At 48.8% G+C, this 13,908-nt stretch overlaps 5 protein-coding genes across 5 annotated transcripts; 4 read left to right on the top strand and 1 right to left on the bottom strand.

The window, feature by feature from the left end:
• Positions 1-1,464: 1,464 nt before the first annotated feature.
• On the bottom strand, positions 1,465-1,968 carry FPRO_09790 (uncharacterized protein; the record flags this gene model as incomplete). Its single annotated transcript, XM_031233219.1, has 1 exon — positions 1,465-1,968. One exon carries the CDS (start codon positions 1,966-1,968, stop codon positions 1,465-1,467), a length of 504 nt encoding a protein of 167 aa, XP_031083078.1.
• Positions 1,969-2,205: 237 nt separating this feature from the next.
• FPRO_09789 (uncharacterized protein) lies at positions 2,206-3,160 on the top strand (the record flags this gene model as incomplete). The annotated part of the gene is made up of 2 exons (XM_031233218.1): positions 2,206-2,341; positions 2,397-3,160. 2 exons carry the CDS (start codon positions 2,206-2,208, stop codon positions 3,158-3,160), a joined length of 900 nt encoding a protein of 299 aa, XP_031083077.1.
• Positions 3,161-3,777: 617 nt separating this feature from the next.
• Positions 3,778-4,612, top strand: FPRO_09788 (uncharacterized protein; the record flags this gene model as incomplete). Its single annotated transcript, XM_031233217.1, has 2 exons — positions 3,778-3,883; positions 3,957-4,612. The coding sequence occupies 2 exons, from the start codon at positions 3,778-3,780 to the stop codon at positions 4,610-4,612; spliced, it is 762 nt and encodes a 253-aa protein (XP_031083076.1).
• Positions 4,613-6,312: 1,700 nt separating this feature from the next.
• On the top strand, positions 6,313-9,081 carry FPRO_09787 (uncharacterized protein; the record flags this gene model as incomplete). Its single annotated transcript, XM_031233215.1, has 5 exons — positions 6,313-7,902; positions 7,951-8,095; positions 8,146-8,533; positions 8,586-9,010; positions 9,065-9,081. The coding sequence occupies 5 exons, from the start codon at positions 6,313-6,315 to the stop codon at positions 9,079-9,081; spliced, it is 2,565 nt and encodes an 854-aa protein (XP_031083075.1).
• A 3,170-nt stretch (positions 9,082-12,251) lies between these two features.
• Positions 12,252-13,822, top strand: FPRO_09786 (putative calcium/proton exchanger; the record flags this gene model as incomplete). Its single annotated transcript, XM_031233214.1, has 5 exons — positions 12,252-12,498; positions 12,554-12,765; positions 12,815-13,045; positions 13,092-13,608; positions 13,662-13,822. The coding sequence occupies 5 exons, from the start codon at positions 12,252-12,254 to the stop codon at positions 13,820-13,822; spliced, it is 1,368 nt and encodes a 455-aa protein (XP_031083074.1).
• Positions 13,823-13,908: the final 86 nt, after the last annotated feature.

The following is a 13,908-nucleotide window of genomic DNA, read 5'->3' as shown; positions in this document are numbered from 1 at the left end:
CGGGTCAACGCGGCTTCTACATCTGCCCCTGCAGACGCACACACTGCCCCAAGAAAGGGATAGTTCCTCACAGACTTATCACCCAGGGGCATGTGTGCAAGATCGAAATAGATACAATTGCTTGGGACATATGCGAATGGTGGATTGCGAACGGACCCCCAGAGCAGGTTCTCAACCGATACCTCAAGCCCAGCTGCCAATATTTCACATGGCACACCCTCCTGGTTCCTACGGCACTCTGTTCTGAGTGCCAAGTCACATGTGTTGAGGTCAGAGAGGAGCACGGAAGTGGTGAAAAGAGATCACATCGAAGAGGAAGAGACAGGGGTCGGTAGCTGAGGCGTAAAATCTTCGCCTAGGTCATTTCGACGCCCAAGTCGAAGTGTATCTTAGATACGGAGACTCAATAGATGTGTTACTCTCAAGAAAGGACTTTAAATGAAGACCAAATCCTGGTATGGCCGTGATTTCTTTCCTTTCTTTCTTTTTGGCATAGCTCTCTCCCCTAAACGCATATGTGAGTGAAATGGTATGCAAACCCATCAGACTTGTGTACAACGCATATCACTCACAACTTCTCACAGACCACCAAAGTGCGTCATGTAAGGATCGTTCGTCAGATTTAGATTTGTGATATATAAAATGCCTGGGGATGCAGGAGTAAGCAGTGACCAAAAGACCCTGGGAGAAGCTAGATGTTCAACTTCCCAACCTGTAGGAAGTACTCTGACAAGATTGGAAGGCACTATTTTATTCTGCGTTTCGCTCCATACTCATCAAGGGATGATGTGAGGCTAAATTTGAAATACTCGTGCGGAAGACAGTCGCAACAAATAGCTGCCAACGTTCGATAGATGGTAGTTTGGTAGTTCAGTCATGTGAAAGCATCATCTGTGCTTCTCCCAGCGGCAATATAGTGAGTCCAGGGATGAAAATGTACACATATGAGGTCGATATCAAAGACAAAAGACGGGAGCATCTTGGTCAACGTTGCGCATTGGATCACTGGTGTGCTACGTGGCAACCGCAAGCATAACATGGTACGAGGGGTCTGTTGGCGGAAGTCAACGCGAGCCGGTCAGGACAGGTCGGTAATATCGCGGCTGAAATTGAAATGCATAAATCAATTGATGGTTGGTGATATGCAAATCGGCAAATTCGATAGCTGACCTTCTGACTTGATGTATCGACTGACATATCGCAAACAGAATATGCCGGAGAGGGGAACCCTTTAGAGTAGCGTAGCAGGTAACGCGCTGAGTATTGACGATATAACTAAACTGCAGATTTCTGAGGGAACACGGTCGATTAGCTTGAGATGCTCTGGTAATATGGGGTGGTACTTGCCATCTCCTTCACCTCATCTCAGATCCAACTGACAAATTTATCCAATATGCCACAAGACCGTCCATGACTCTTTAATTCCCATGGATGAGTAATTTGATCTCATGCGAATAGCTTAGTTCATGATTTGATATGCCCGGCAGTCGCAACCTTGAGAATCTCATCTTCCAAGCCTGAGACATGGTGGATCTCAATACCAGCATCTTCGAGCGTTTTGCGACCTGTATTCTCCCCAACAAAAGTCTCAGGTTCCTGGACGCCAACATAGACCTGCTTAATCCATGACTTTTGGCGCAGGACTCTTTCGACGCAGGGGAGTTTGCCGCTCAGCCGTTTGAAACAAGGTTCAACAGTGGTGTAGAGAGCATGGGGGGTGTTAAAGACATCTGATAGCTTCTCTTCTGTCGTTCCATGCTGCTCAGCTAGCTTCAATAGACATGTTTCTTCAGCATGGGTGTTCCCGGGAAGCTCAAGAGTGTATCCTTCGGCAATGATGCTGCTGTTGCTTAGCCGCACAATTAGAGCTCCCACACGGAAGTTGGTGGGCTTGGGAGGGGAATTGTTGGCCAAGCCCAAGGCACGCTCCATTGCGGCCTTGTGGTTTCCAGGTTCTATGGTAGTCATATCGTTTAATGTGAAGCATGTATGGATGAGGTATGACGAGATGTCTAGATGCGGGAGCTTTGCTCCATCTTGAACGGTCGGCAGTTGTAAACTCCGATCACCGAGAGCACTTTAACATCGGCCCCACACCCTTCTCGTGAGCGCGTTGCAACGCGTCTCCCACTCTAGCACGAGCTCGAGCTTAATCCAACTTAGAACTCCATTACACGATCAACCGAAATCGACGATATCAATACGATGTCAGACCACGAAGATGTTCTGGAGAGCGAACCTCCCACTATTGACCCGTATGAGGTTTTGAGCCTGGAAAGGACTGCGACGGGCGATGACATCAAGAAATCTTATCGAAAGGCTGCGCTGAAGAACCACCCAGGTTTGTCGATTGGGTTACAACAGAGATGAGCACTACTGACCCTACGATTTTTCAGATAAGGTGCCACAAGATCAGAAAGATGCTGCGCACGAGAAGTTCCAAGCTATTGCGTTCGCCTACGCCATCCTTTCCGACCCCGCCCGTCGCAAACGGTATGACGAGACTGGCTCGACTTCCGAATCGATCGTAGACTCAGAAGGATTCAACTGGAGCGACTACTACCGAGAGCAATATAAAGAATCTGTGTCGAGCGATGCGATCGAGAAGTTTGCGAAGAAGTACAAAGGCTCTGATGAAGAGAAGGGAGATGTGCTCGATGCGTACGAAAAGTACAAAGGCGATATGGATGCGCTGTACGAGACAGTCATCCTAAGCGACATTCTGGAGGACGACGAACGTTTCCGCAAGATTATCAATACGGCTATAGAGAGTAAGAAAGTGTCCAGCTTCCCAGCCTACACAAAAGAGACGAAGAAGAAGCGAGAAGGACGCGTGAAGCAGGCCCGCGCTGAAGCTACGGAGGCCGAAGACTACGCAAAGGAGCTAGGTGTGCACGACAAGCTCTTCGGCGGCGACAAGAAGGGAAAAAAGAAGAAGGGCAAGGGAAGCTCAGAGGATGACCTGGCAGCACTGATCCAAAAGAGACAGCAAGATCGCTCAGAGAGTTTCCTGGATCATCTCGCTGAGAAGTATGGTGCCAAAGAGAGCAAGGGCAAGGGCAAGAAGGGCAAGAAGCGACCTGTTGAAGATGAGCCGTCAGAAGAGGCCTTTCAGGCAGCCGCTTCTCGTCTGAAGGGCTCGAAGAGGTCGAAACGGTAGGCTTTAGGTGGATTGCAATATCGGATTGCAGTAATACGGCTATTGGGTCAAGAACTTTGGTGTTTGGGCGTAGGTTAAGGCAAGGATACACTTAGGACAAAGAATTTAGAGACTGAGGAGAATTGAATGATTCATATCAAATTTGCGGAATACTACGAGTGCAGCGTGGTTTCCGATGGTTTTTCTTTCATGTGTCTGTCATCAGTCAACGAATGTGGTATAAATCATAGATGATTGCGACCAACAGAAATGAAGCAGATTTGTTCTCCTAATGAACCTCGAACCTCATATCTCCAAGGCAAGGTTCCTTAGAAGAATTTCAACCGTTGACATGTCCTGTAACAATACCCATACTTGTTGTGGCAGGCATTCTCAGCAATTCAACGGCTTTGTGCAAATGATTCTGTGACGTTGTCACGGGCCATTTGGTTGTCCACTAGGTACTGAGCTATGGTGGGGCTTGCTCAAGCCACCGTGAACATCGCCAGGTCTCACTTCACTTGTTTAACCTTCTCTCGAACGCGTCGCTACGACAAGATACGCAAGAGCGCGATTCTATATGGCAATGCTCAATGATGGTCTAGCCTTCGTCTGAAGAAGAGTGCTATCATGATGCCATGAGCGAACCAGCCACGCCCCCAATCTATCCTCGGTATTGCTTTCATCTTGCGCCAACCGTGAACCAATGGTGCCTCTTTCGTGTAACCGATATCCATAACCTTGGTCAGTACGAAGGGTTTGAAGGCAAGTCTAGGCTGTTGCATATTTCACTGTGTTTTAGACTGACAGCTTCAAGGCGAAAACTTCTACTTCTATGGAAATCTACCCATCAAATGGGTACGTGTAGTCGGATTAGTCGTCGCCATTGACGAATTCGCAAGCCGACGCGTGTATACAATAGACGACAGTAGCGGCTCATGTATCGAGTGCACCATTTCCATACCAATCTCTGGGGAAGATGATAGTCGCGCGACAACAGGAGATGCTGCTCCGAAGAAAGCGGATATTGACCCGCCTCAAAACCCAGACCCATTCCCAAATATTAATGTCGGATGCGTTGTCGACGTCAAGGGAGGCCTATCTACCTTCAGAGATGAGCGGCAACTCACCATTGAGAAGATGACCAAGGTACGAGGCACTGCGCAAGAGGTTACTCTCTGGGAAAAAAGGGTCAAATTCAAGTCCGAGGTTCTTGACAAACCATGGGTGCTACGAAGCAGTGAAATCCGAAGATGCCGAAAAGAAGCTGAACGAAGTGAAGAGGAAGTGGAGAGGAAACAAAAACGCATCAAAGCAATGGTAGAACCTCGAGCATCGAAGCAGACATCAAAGTCCGCGGGCCATGCTGAACAGCCCATCCGGCAGCAGAAGCCGCACAAAGAAATGCGGCTAGACCTTCGGCAGATTCTTGAACAGGGTGGAAGAGGCAAATACGATGCGCTAGGATTGTGAATTGAAGATGTCCTGATCGCTGGCGCACTTACTACGGCATTTTAGCGGGCGTTCATTCTTAGATCTGGACCAGAAAGAAGCAATAAAAGAGAGTTGCCAAGTAGTGGTAGGCATGGCCAAGCGCATTGTGCCGTGGTCTGGAATGCGATACGCAATCACCGTGATTGATAAAGTGAGCTAGAGACCAGAGTCCCATGGCCTTGGGGTCTTTGAGACACGCTGGAACGATTGGTCACTGGATCATGTCTCGGTTTCTAACGAACTCATCCGTCCTGGTGTCTGGGTAAATGTTACCACAAGTCAAGTGTTGTCTCAACGGTCTCTAACGTAACATATGGAGTCAGCTGATTGTCTCGGTTCAAAAACGAACTGCCTTTTTCATGAATGTAATATCAACGATGAAACGGTTGGAGAAGAGAGTTTGGCCACCAGACGGGCGACAAATGACTTCGTATTCATCAGGCGAAGACATAGCAAGGCTGGTGATGTTTCTGCTGAGAGACAACTTTCTTAACTCAAGTAATAGCATGAAGGACGGATTATATGCAAAACAATAAAGGATTTTAGCTATGAAGCCACCTAGCCATCAACGCTCAAGGCTGAGACTTGATTCGGGAACGCAAGCCATGGAAATAAATGAAGGACACAAGTGGCGTCCACTCATAAGGTTGAAAGCTCACCCAAACCCCCGGAGCTGAACTGTGAAGCAAATTTGAACGTTTAGTTTGCAAGGTGTGGCGAGCTCAACCGAAGCCATCCCTCGAATAGTCTCCCAGCAAGCCAGGCTAACTCGTCGCGAATCGATAGTTCCTGGAACTAGGAGCACCTTGCAGCCCATGCCCAAGTCCGGCGTGCGCTAGGCAATTAACTGGCCCCTTTACTGCAGGCACACGGGGACGCCACAGATGAGCATCTAGGCGATTTCCCCTTTGAGGTGCATCACGACGCGCCATGGATCACATACCCTGTGTGTGAGAGTGTGAGACTGAGGACATGCGCCGCAGACACTTGATCTGGAATGCGAAAAAGGTCCCCGCCTCAACTGTTCACGATGCTCTTTCCTGGGCTTCAAAGATACCCAAGAGTCAGAAAGAGCGATGGTCCGAGAGAGCACATGGCCAAGCTTCTCTGGCATTGGCTCCTCGAGAGGAAAAAGATAAAGATGGAATTCCTCCAGCCATTTTCGTTCAACTTCAACTTCAACCTCAGCATCATCGCAACCTCGGAATCCTATCACATTCGCATCCTACACCATCCTAGAGAGTCCAATTTCTTGAATCCTATTACCCATCATCGCTTACGCCATCTTTTCTGGCATCTGCTAGGCCTCGACCACCCGTTGTTGACCCTGGTCCGTTAGTTCAACATTTCTTTTGGTGGTCAATTCTAGGCTTGGTCTAGCTTCCAGGTAAGCCACATGCGTTTCTTCGTTTGTGCCGCCGAGACACAGTCCACTTCATTTCATTCTCCGATGTAAGTGCATGCTAGCTCTATCAGTCGTGGTGCCACTGGACTAGTGGTTTTCCGCATTCGATGGCTTCAAGGAAAGGAGCAGGCCCTGGAGCGTAGGGCGGCTATATTATATGAGCCATGGAACCCCTACCTTTCAGCTTGTTCCCCAGCTTCATTCAGCCTCATAAGTCTTATCGAGGTTGTGATCATCTTGATCAAGGCAGCATTACAGTCCCCATTTGCCCATCATGAAGACCCGCACCATCTTGCCCGTATGGCTTCTTTGGCTAACTCAGGGACAAGTCTTAGCCCTGCCCCAAGGCCAAGACGACTCTGCTGACTCCTGGGACGACTCTAACGAGGAATTCAAGCGAGATATCGAAACATCTGCTTTCCAGTATTTGACAACCTACAACAAGGACGACATCATTCCCGTCACCGAAAGTGTCAAAGTCAGTACCAGCAAGGTTGGAACTACTGCCACAGCTCAAGTCCTCCCAACTCTTTCAGACGTTGAGCCTCATACTGAAGGTTTCGTTGTAACGGATCTATACAACCCTCTCCTTACAGAACCTGCCGTTATAAGCACTTCGATTCCTAGCCCTACAAGTCTGCTTAAACCAGTTACGTCTACTACAAGCAACTCTGTACCCTCAGGTCTCTCCAAAATGGCTGCCGCTCCCAATATCTTCGCCAATCCCATCGACACGAGTGCTCCTCCATCGATGTTCGCAAGGAAGTCTACTCACCCTGTTCCCAAAACGCCCATCATCAATCAAAACAGCCCTATTGGCACGAACAAGTTTTACTCCAACTTCTACCTTGGTGATCAGAATACCCCCGTCTATACCTACCCCTACTCGCTCACATGGGCGAAGGGTGCTGGCCCGGCAGCAAGCTGGGGCATGTCTATCTCTCACATCGAGGCGTCACAACGTACATATGGCGACGTGCAATATAATGGTGCCGTCGAATATTACATCAACCCTGTCGGTATTCAGTCCATGATCATCTCGGCAAAGGAACTTGGCAAGAACACCGTCTTGACCATGGACTCTATTAGCGCTCACTATGCCAAAGCTTACCTCCGAAAGGACAGCAAGTCAGCAGCAACAATCACCTTTCCCCTTTACCAAGGCAGCGTCTTCACGACTGCGTACTTCAGTGGTGGTACACCTTGGATTCAGACTGGCGTCTACTTCAGAACTATGACACAAGTGACAAAGGACCCCAAGTCCAACGTGCGCAAGTACAACTTCGTCCTTGAAGATGGAACCACCTGGCGTCTGTATGCTTACAAGACCAAGGGTGACCCTCTTACCCTCAAGGTCACCAACAACGGTCTTGCTTCCTCGACCAAGCCATTCTACGGCTTCATCCAAATTGCGAAGGATCCGAAGGTTGGCCAGTCCGAGGCGGTTCTCGACAACGGCTGCGGTATCTATGCCACTGGCATGACAGTCAGCGGCAACACTGTTGGAAAGCAGGGCACTTACAGTTTCACATGGACCAAAGCTGGCCATGCTACTGGAAAGCTTTGGATCTTTGCTCTTCCTCACCACATCAGCTCATTCGATGCCACAACCAAGAAGGAGATGAGGACGTACTCGCTCCAGACACCCACCAAGGGTATTGCTACTGCCGTTGGAGGAACCACCTGGACGATGGTCGAGTCCGCGCTGCCCGTCGACATGGGCTTTGCTCCCTGGGACCCAACGAAAGGAAGCCGTGGTCTGACTGCTAATGCAAAGAAAATCATCGCACCTATTGCCAAGTCCGAGGTCTCGCAAGACATGGACGCGCAGGCTAACACAGACTCGATGTACTATTCTGGAAAGGTAACTCCCTCGTCAAGCTTCCGTGAGAAATGCACTGACATAATGTAGGCTCTGGCAAAGTTTGGTTCTATCATCTATGTCATCAACAACATGCTAGGAGATAAGGCTCTGGCACAGGCTGGCTTACTCAAACTTCAAAAGGCATTTGCCAGATTCGGTTCGAACAAGCAGAACTACCCTCTTGTCTACGAATGTAAGTCATTTGTCAAAGCTAGGTATTACGTTAGCTAATCAGGTGAATAGCCGTCTGGGGCGGAGTCGTTTCATCTGCATCCTATGTGACAGGTCAAGCAGGATCCGACTTTGGAAATACCTACTACAATGATCACCATTTCCATTATGGCTACCATGTCCTCGCTGCCGCCTATATTGGCGCTATGGATAGCAAATGGCTTGCTGCTAATAAGGCCTACGTCAACTCTCTTGTTCGTGATTATGCGAACCCGAGCAGCAGTGACAAGTACTTCCCCGTCTGGCGAAGTTTCGATTGGTACCACGGCCACAGTTGGGCTCATGGTCTGACTGCCATGTATGATGGCAAGGACCAAGAATCAAGTTCCGAGGACATGATGTCTGTTTATGCTCTGAAGATGTGGGGCACTGTGATTAAGGACACTAATATGGTCGCGAGGTAAGTTGGGCAGCCCAGGAATTTCGATCGCAGACAACTGACAATAGAACAGAGCAAACCTCCAGCTGGCCGTCATGTCCCGAGCTATGCAAGACTATTACTACTACACCACCTCAAACACCGTGCAGCCTAAGAACTTTATCGGAAACAAGGTCGCGGGTATTCTGTTCGAGAACAAGGTGCACCACACAACATGGTTCAGCGCAGCCATCGAGGCAATCCAGGGCATTCACATGATTCCTATCCTCCCCGTGTCCAACTTGGCCCGAACTGGCACATTCGTGCAGCAGGAATGGGACACTTACTTTAGCAAGGGCCGTGTCGACAAGTTTAACAACCTGTGGAAGGGTATTATCTATGGCAACTATGCAACAGTTCAGCCTAAGACTGCCTGGACTTTCTTCACGCAGTCCAAGTTTGATGCCAACTGGATCGATGGCGGAGCCTCAAGGACATGGTATATGGCGTATGCTGCGGGTAAGTCTACAACAGTGAAACGCAAGGGTACATTGGCTGACATTCATGATATAGCTCTGGGCCAAATTTGATGAGAAACAGACCGTGAGATGGCTCCGTTGCGACCATAACGTGGGCATCGGTGCTGAGATCAGCACCCTGTACAAATATTGAACATAACTTGCATAGAATGGCGATACCTCGACGGGAACATTTGTTTTGTATAATTGGAATGGGTAGAAAGAACAGCCTTTGGATGTGTTAGAAATGAAGGAGGAAAGCAAGAAAGACAGTTAGATATTCTCTGACCTCACCCAGATTAGACAGACGGGAGGCAGATGCTAGACCCTAGACAGGGCGCCTTATAATTTCATTGGTTATCTTTAAGCTGTGTCGAATGTCGGAGGACGAAGCTTGGAAAGCCCCGAAGTCCGACAGAGACTGAATATCCTGTGACCTGTGTTGATGATACCGGAACTCGGATGCATGGGATCGATCAATTAAACCCACGTGCTGGTACTGAGGAGGTGACTATCTGGCCTGGCTTGATTGGGGCGCAGCCATGACGACCCTTGATGAAGATTTGCGCCAAGGGGAAGTGAGTGAGATGTGGGTGATCGCCAAGAAACAGGTTGTTAACACTGCCTCGAATTTGACCAAGAAGAGGAAGAGAGTGACAGGTTGGGAGGTGAACAAAGTTGGAGAGTACCAAGTGGGAAATGATTATGGGGCAGTTTGAAGTCTGCATATGCCTGAAACATTGAGTGCGACAGACGTTTCTTTTTAATGTGTTTGAGAGGATGATACTCCGTAAACTGGCCATTGTTATCTGGCTACCTATGGTAGTCTGCACACCGAAGATAGAACACTACATGAGACAAGACATACAGTAAGATAAGAATCAGTGTAACAGTCTTTCTTGCTTATTAACTCCAATTAGAGTTACATATGACGAGTTGTCCATTTGCGTAAATCCTAGCGACACGGCAACGTCGGACAAGAGTGGACAGGACCGAGCGGGTTGTGCAAGGCGAAACAAAAAGCATGGAATTATGGCGGAGTCTATTATGTCGTAAGCCGATGGACTCCGGCGCAAGCTACATGACGTTTGATAAATAAAGCCCCTCATAATGATGTATCTTGCATATCCAAAGTTATACGATATCCATCCGCCAAAAAACAGGGGTCGCCAAGATGCCAAGAAGAAGGAGAATTGCGAGGCGTACAGCTATTGACGATTTCAGATTAATTCAAAAGGTGCGTTAATTTCGACAATTCCCTTTTTTGACGAGATTTACAATGGCAGAGAGACAAAAAGCGCTTGCAGATTCAAAGTTTTAAGCTTTTTTTTTGCTCAGCCACCAGCTAATCTAACTTGTTTCTTGGGCCGCTGCGTCGATAGCTGGGAATCGGCAGTTTCTCGATGGAGCTTAGAGCGTCGCGCCGAATAATTGAGCATCAGTGACAGGACAACCTGGAGCTCTCCCTGGAAAGTGGGGAGCTTGGCAGCTCAGTCAGTGGATAGCTCAGCGGTTTATGGCCTAGATGGCCAGCTTCCTTTGTCAGTGGCCGGATGGGATTGGCTGATGTAACCCTGCCGATCCGCTTGGGAAACCCATGTCCTACGTCAACTTGCTCGGTTGCTGCTTCCAGGGCCAAGCTAAGCTTTTTTCCCTTGACCAAGGAAGGAGGCCTCCTGGGGCAACGCGGGTTGTTTCTCTTCGTTCCTGCAACACAACCACCGCCTCCAACAAGACCATCATCATCAACAGCATCATCACCCGTCGTCTAACTAATTGTTGAAGATTCCCAGGGCTGTGCAGCTTAAGTACGCCCGCTTCTCTTTACCCGCCGACGCTATTCTTCCCTTGGACTGTCTAACGTACATACACACTCCGTTGAGCGGGGGTGAAAAGAAAGCACAATTGAAGAGAGAGAGACAGACAGACAACACACTCACTGCCTTCAAACGTTGTCGTTGGATTGGATCGTCATACGCTTCGTTACCCGTTTCGTTTCGTTCTGTTTCGCTCATTCCAGACCGACTCAATCAATCCCGTGGTCGTTCAACCTTTGAACCGCATACACACGCATCAATCAATCAATTAATCAATTGGCTGTGAGAAAGCTCGACGCAATCATGGTTTGTAAGTAAAATGTCTCTCTACATCTGCATCTGCATCTGCATTTAGCCTTTTCTTTTTTGCTCTCTCTCCTCGATCATAAAGCATCACTTGAGCAACCACGGTTTCCTCAAAGTCTATCTGTCTATTCCTCTGCCACGCACAAAGTAAAACATACATACTTCCAATACCCTGGTATCAGAACCATATCCTCCTCATCTACGAATACACATCTTTCCTAAACCTGCTTGCTCCATCTCCATATACCATCCACATCTCCATCTCATCACCGTCACCATCCCTGCATCTGAGCACAGAGTGCCACACACCAGCCAGAACGAGACAAGGTGCAAGATTAGCTTCTTTCACACGGGGGTCCCAAAGACGGCGCCGCCACTCACGATATTATCTCCCTATCCCTATGGTTGCCCTTTACCACTCGGTGCCCACATCGTTTTATCCTTCTTTCAACCTCACTTCTACGTCAACTCCAATTATCTCGGTTCCTGCTCCTTTGGACACGGAAACGGATACGGGCCTTGCCACTTGGTACAAGATATCGAGTGAAAGAGTGAGTTTATTCGCGACACGATAATGCCTAATACCGGGTTGACTCCCGTCAGCTCGAGTTCACCCGTTCCTGTCTGCGTCTTCCCTCCATCTCCAAGTCTGTCATTATTGTTCTCCCCCTCTTGGCAAGCGTCGTTAGTTTGCCGATCACGGCAGTGCATTTAGGCCATTCTATCTACGCGCCAGCTTCAGATATGATCTTCACTTTGCATCTCTACCTACCTCTGTGCATGCGCATCAAGGATGGCGCAGCAGGGTCCGCTCCTTTCCATGCCGAGCACAAACAAGCTCAAAGCATCCGCCCCATGGAGACAAGGCCAAGCGATCTAGGCTCTACAGGCCCAGGTCCCATTGTCAGCCTACCATGCAGCCTACCCCAATCTTCTGAGACTTGCCCTTTTGAGGACTTCTTTGTATTCCGTCGCTTATTGCTTAACAACCGTCTACTCCGCCTTTTGATGTTTCCTCCCTGTTCGTTTATTATATCAAAGACTCATCCGCTGACCATGTCGGTGCCTTGATCACCACCAACAGCTCTTCCATCTTTCAACCTTCAGATCAGACGATCAATGTCTGCTAAACCTCACAACCATACAGCCGACGAGAACAGCCCGCTCCTCAATGGCGGTGCCTCGTCGGCTCTCAATGACACCCTCGGTCATCGCAATGGCAACGGCCATATCAGTCTCAGCCGGGACTCGAGCACAATGACGTTCCTCTTCGACTCGAAACATACACCCGGTATCGATAACAGCAACATTGCCGTAAGGAGTCTGGCTTACTCCTGGCACATCGCCAAGGTCACCCTCCTCAGCAGTATGTTTGCGCTTCTCGCTGTATAGTCGCATACATAACTAATTCTGCTTCTTAGATTATGTCAACTTTCTCCTGGTTATGGTTCCTCTCGGTATTGTCGCGGGTAAGATGGGCTGGGGCTCCACTGCCGTCTTCACCATCAACTTCTTCGCTATTATCCCCCTCGCTGCTGTTCTGTCTTTTGCGACAGAAGAGTTCTCGATGAAGCTTGGCGAGACTCTTGGTGGACTCCTGAATGCTACCTTTGGAAATGCCGTGGAACTTATTGTATATGCTCCAAGCTTAACTTCATGTTCACGACTAATCGTACTTATAGGTCAGCATTGTTGCTCTCCAGCGAAACGAAATTGAGCTCGTCCAGGCTTCTATGCTTGGTAGCATTCTTTCTAACCTTCTTCTGGTCATGGGAATGTGCTTCTTGTTCGGTGGTATCATTCATCGGGGCGAGTCGGGCAATGGCAGAGAGCAGTCCTTCTCTTCAGCCACTGCGCAGACAACTTGCTCCCTCATGACACTGGCTTCGGCCTCGCTTGTCCTTCCCGCTGCTGTATGTCAAATTGAACCCTTCTCAAAAACTTGACTAACTTTCATAGCTCTATGCAGTTCTTGACCAGAATGGTTCCAAGGAGAAGGCCCAGAGCATCCTCACACTCTCTCGCGGCACTGCCATCATCCTTCTCCTCCTATACGTCTTATATCTCGTCTTCCAGCTCCGAACACACAGCAACCTTTTCGACGCCGAGAACCAGAACGAGGACGGCGAGGAGGTTGAGCCAGAGGAGCCTACTATTGGACCTATTGCCGCTATCGCCGTTCTCTGTGTTACCACCGTCCTCGTCACTGTCTGCGCCGATTACCTCGTTGACAGCATTGATGATCTTGTTAAGACCTCCGGAATTAGCCGAGGGTTCATTGGTTTGATCTTAATTCCTATTGTTGGCAATGCTGCTGAGCACGTCACTGCCGTTGTCGTCGCCCTCCGTGATAAGATGGATCTCGCCATGGGTGTTGCGGTTGGTTCTTCCATCCAGATTGCTCTCCTGGTCACGCCCTTCCTCGTCATTGTTGGCTGGATCATTGGTGCCCCCATGACTCTTCACTTCGAGACCTGTGAGTTTCATTCTTTTTCTTTCTGTGTAATATTTACTGACACGACTTTTCAGTCCAAACTGTTGCCTTTGGAGTTTCTGTCCTTGTTGTTACGTATATCGTCCAGGATGGAAAATCCAACTACCTGGAGGGTGCTATGCTTATGGGTCTCTATATTATCATCGCCTTGGCTTTTTACGCCACTCCATCAGATGTCTTGGACCCGGGCAACTAAATGCTAGAGTCCCCTGATATCTTAATCATCATCAATCAACTAATGTTTTTAAACATATTTTGACTACCAACGAGTAACTTGTCTCA

This window comes from Fusarium proliferatum (assembly GCF_900067095.1).
Source record: "Fusarium proliferatum ET1 genome assembly, contig: FPRO_scaffold006, whole genome shotgun sequence".
Taxonomy (NCBI): Eukaryota; Fungi; Ascomycota; class Sordariomycetes; order Hypocreales; family Nectriaceae; genus Fusarium; species Fusarium proliferatum.
The sequence above is the reverse complement of the archived record's forward strand: the minus strand, read 5'-3'. Positions and strand labels throughout refer to the sequence as shown.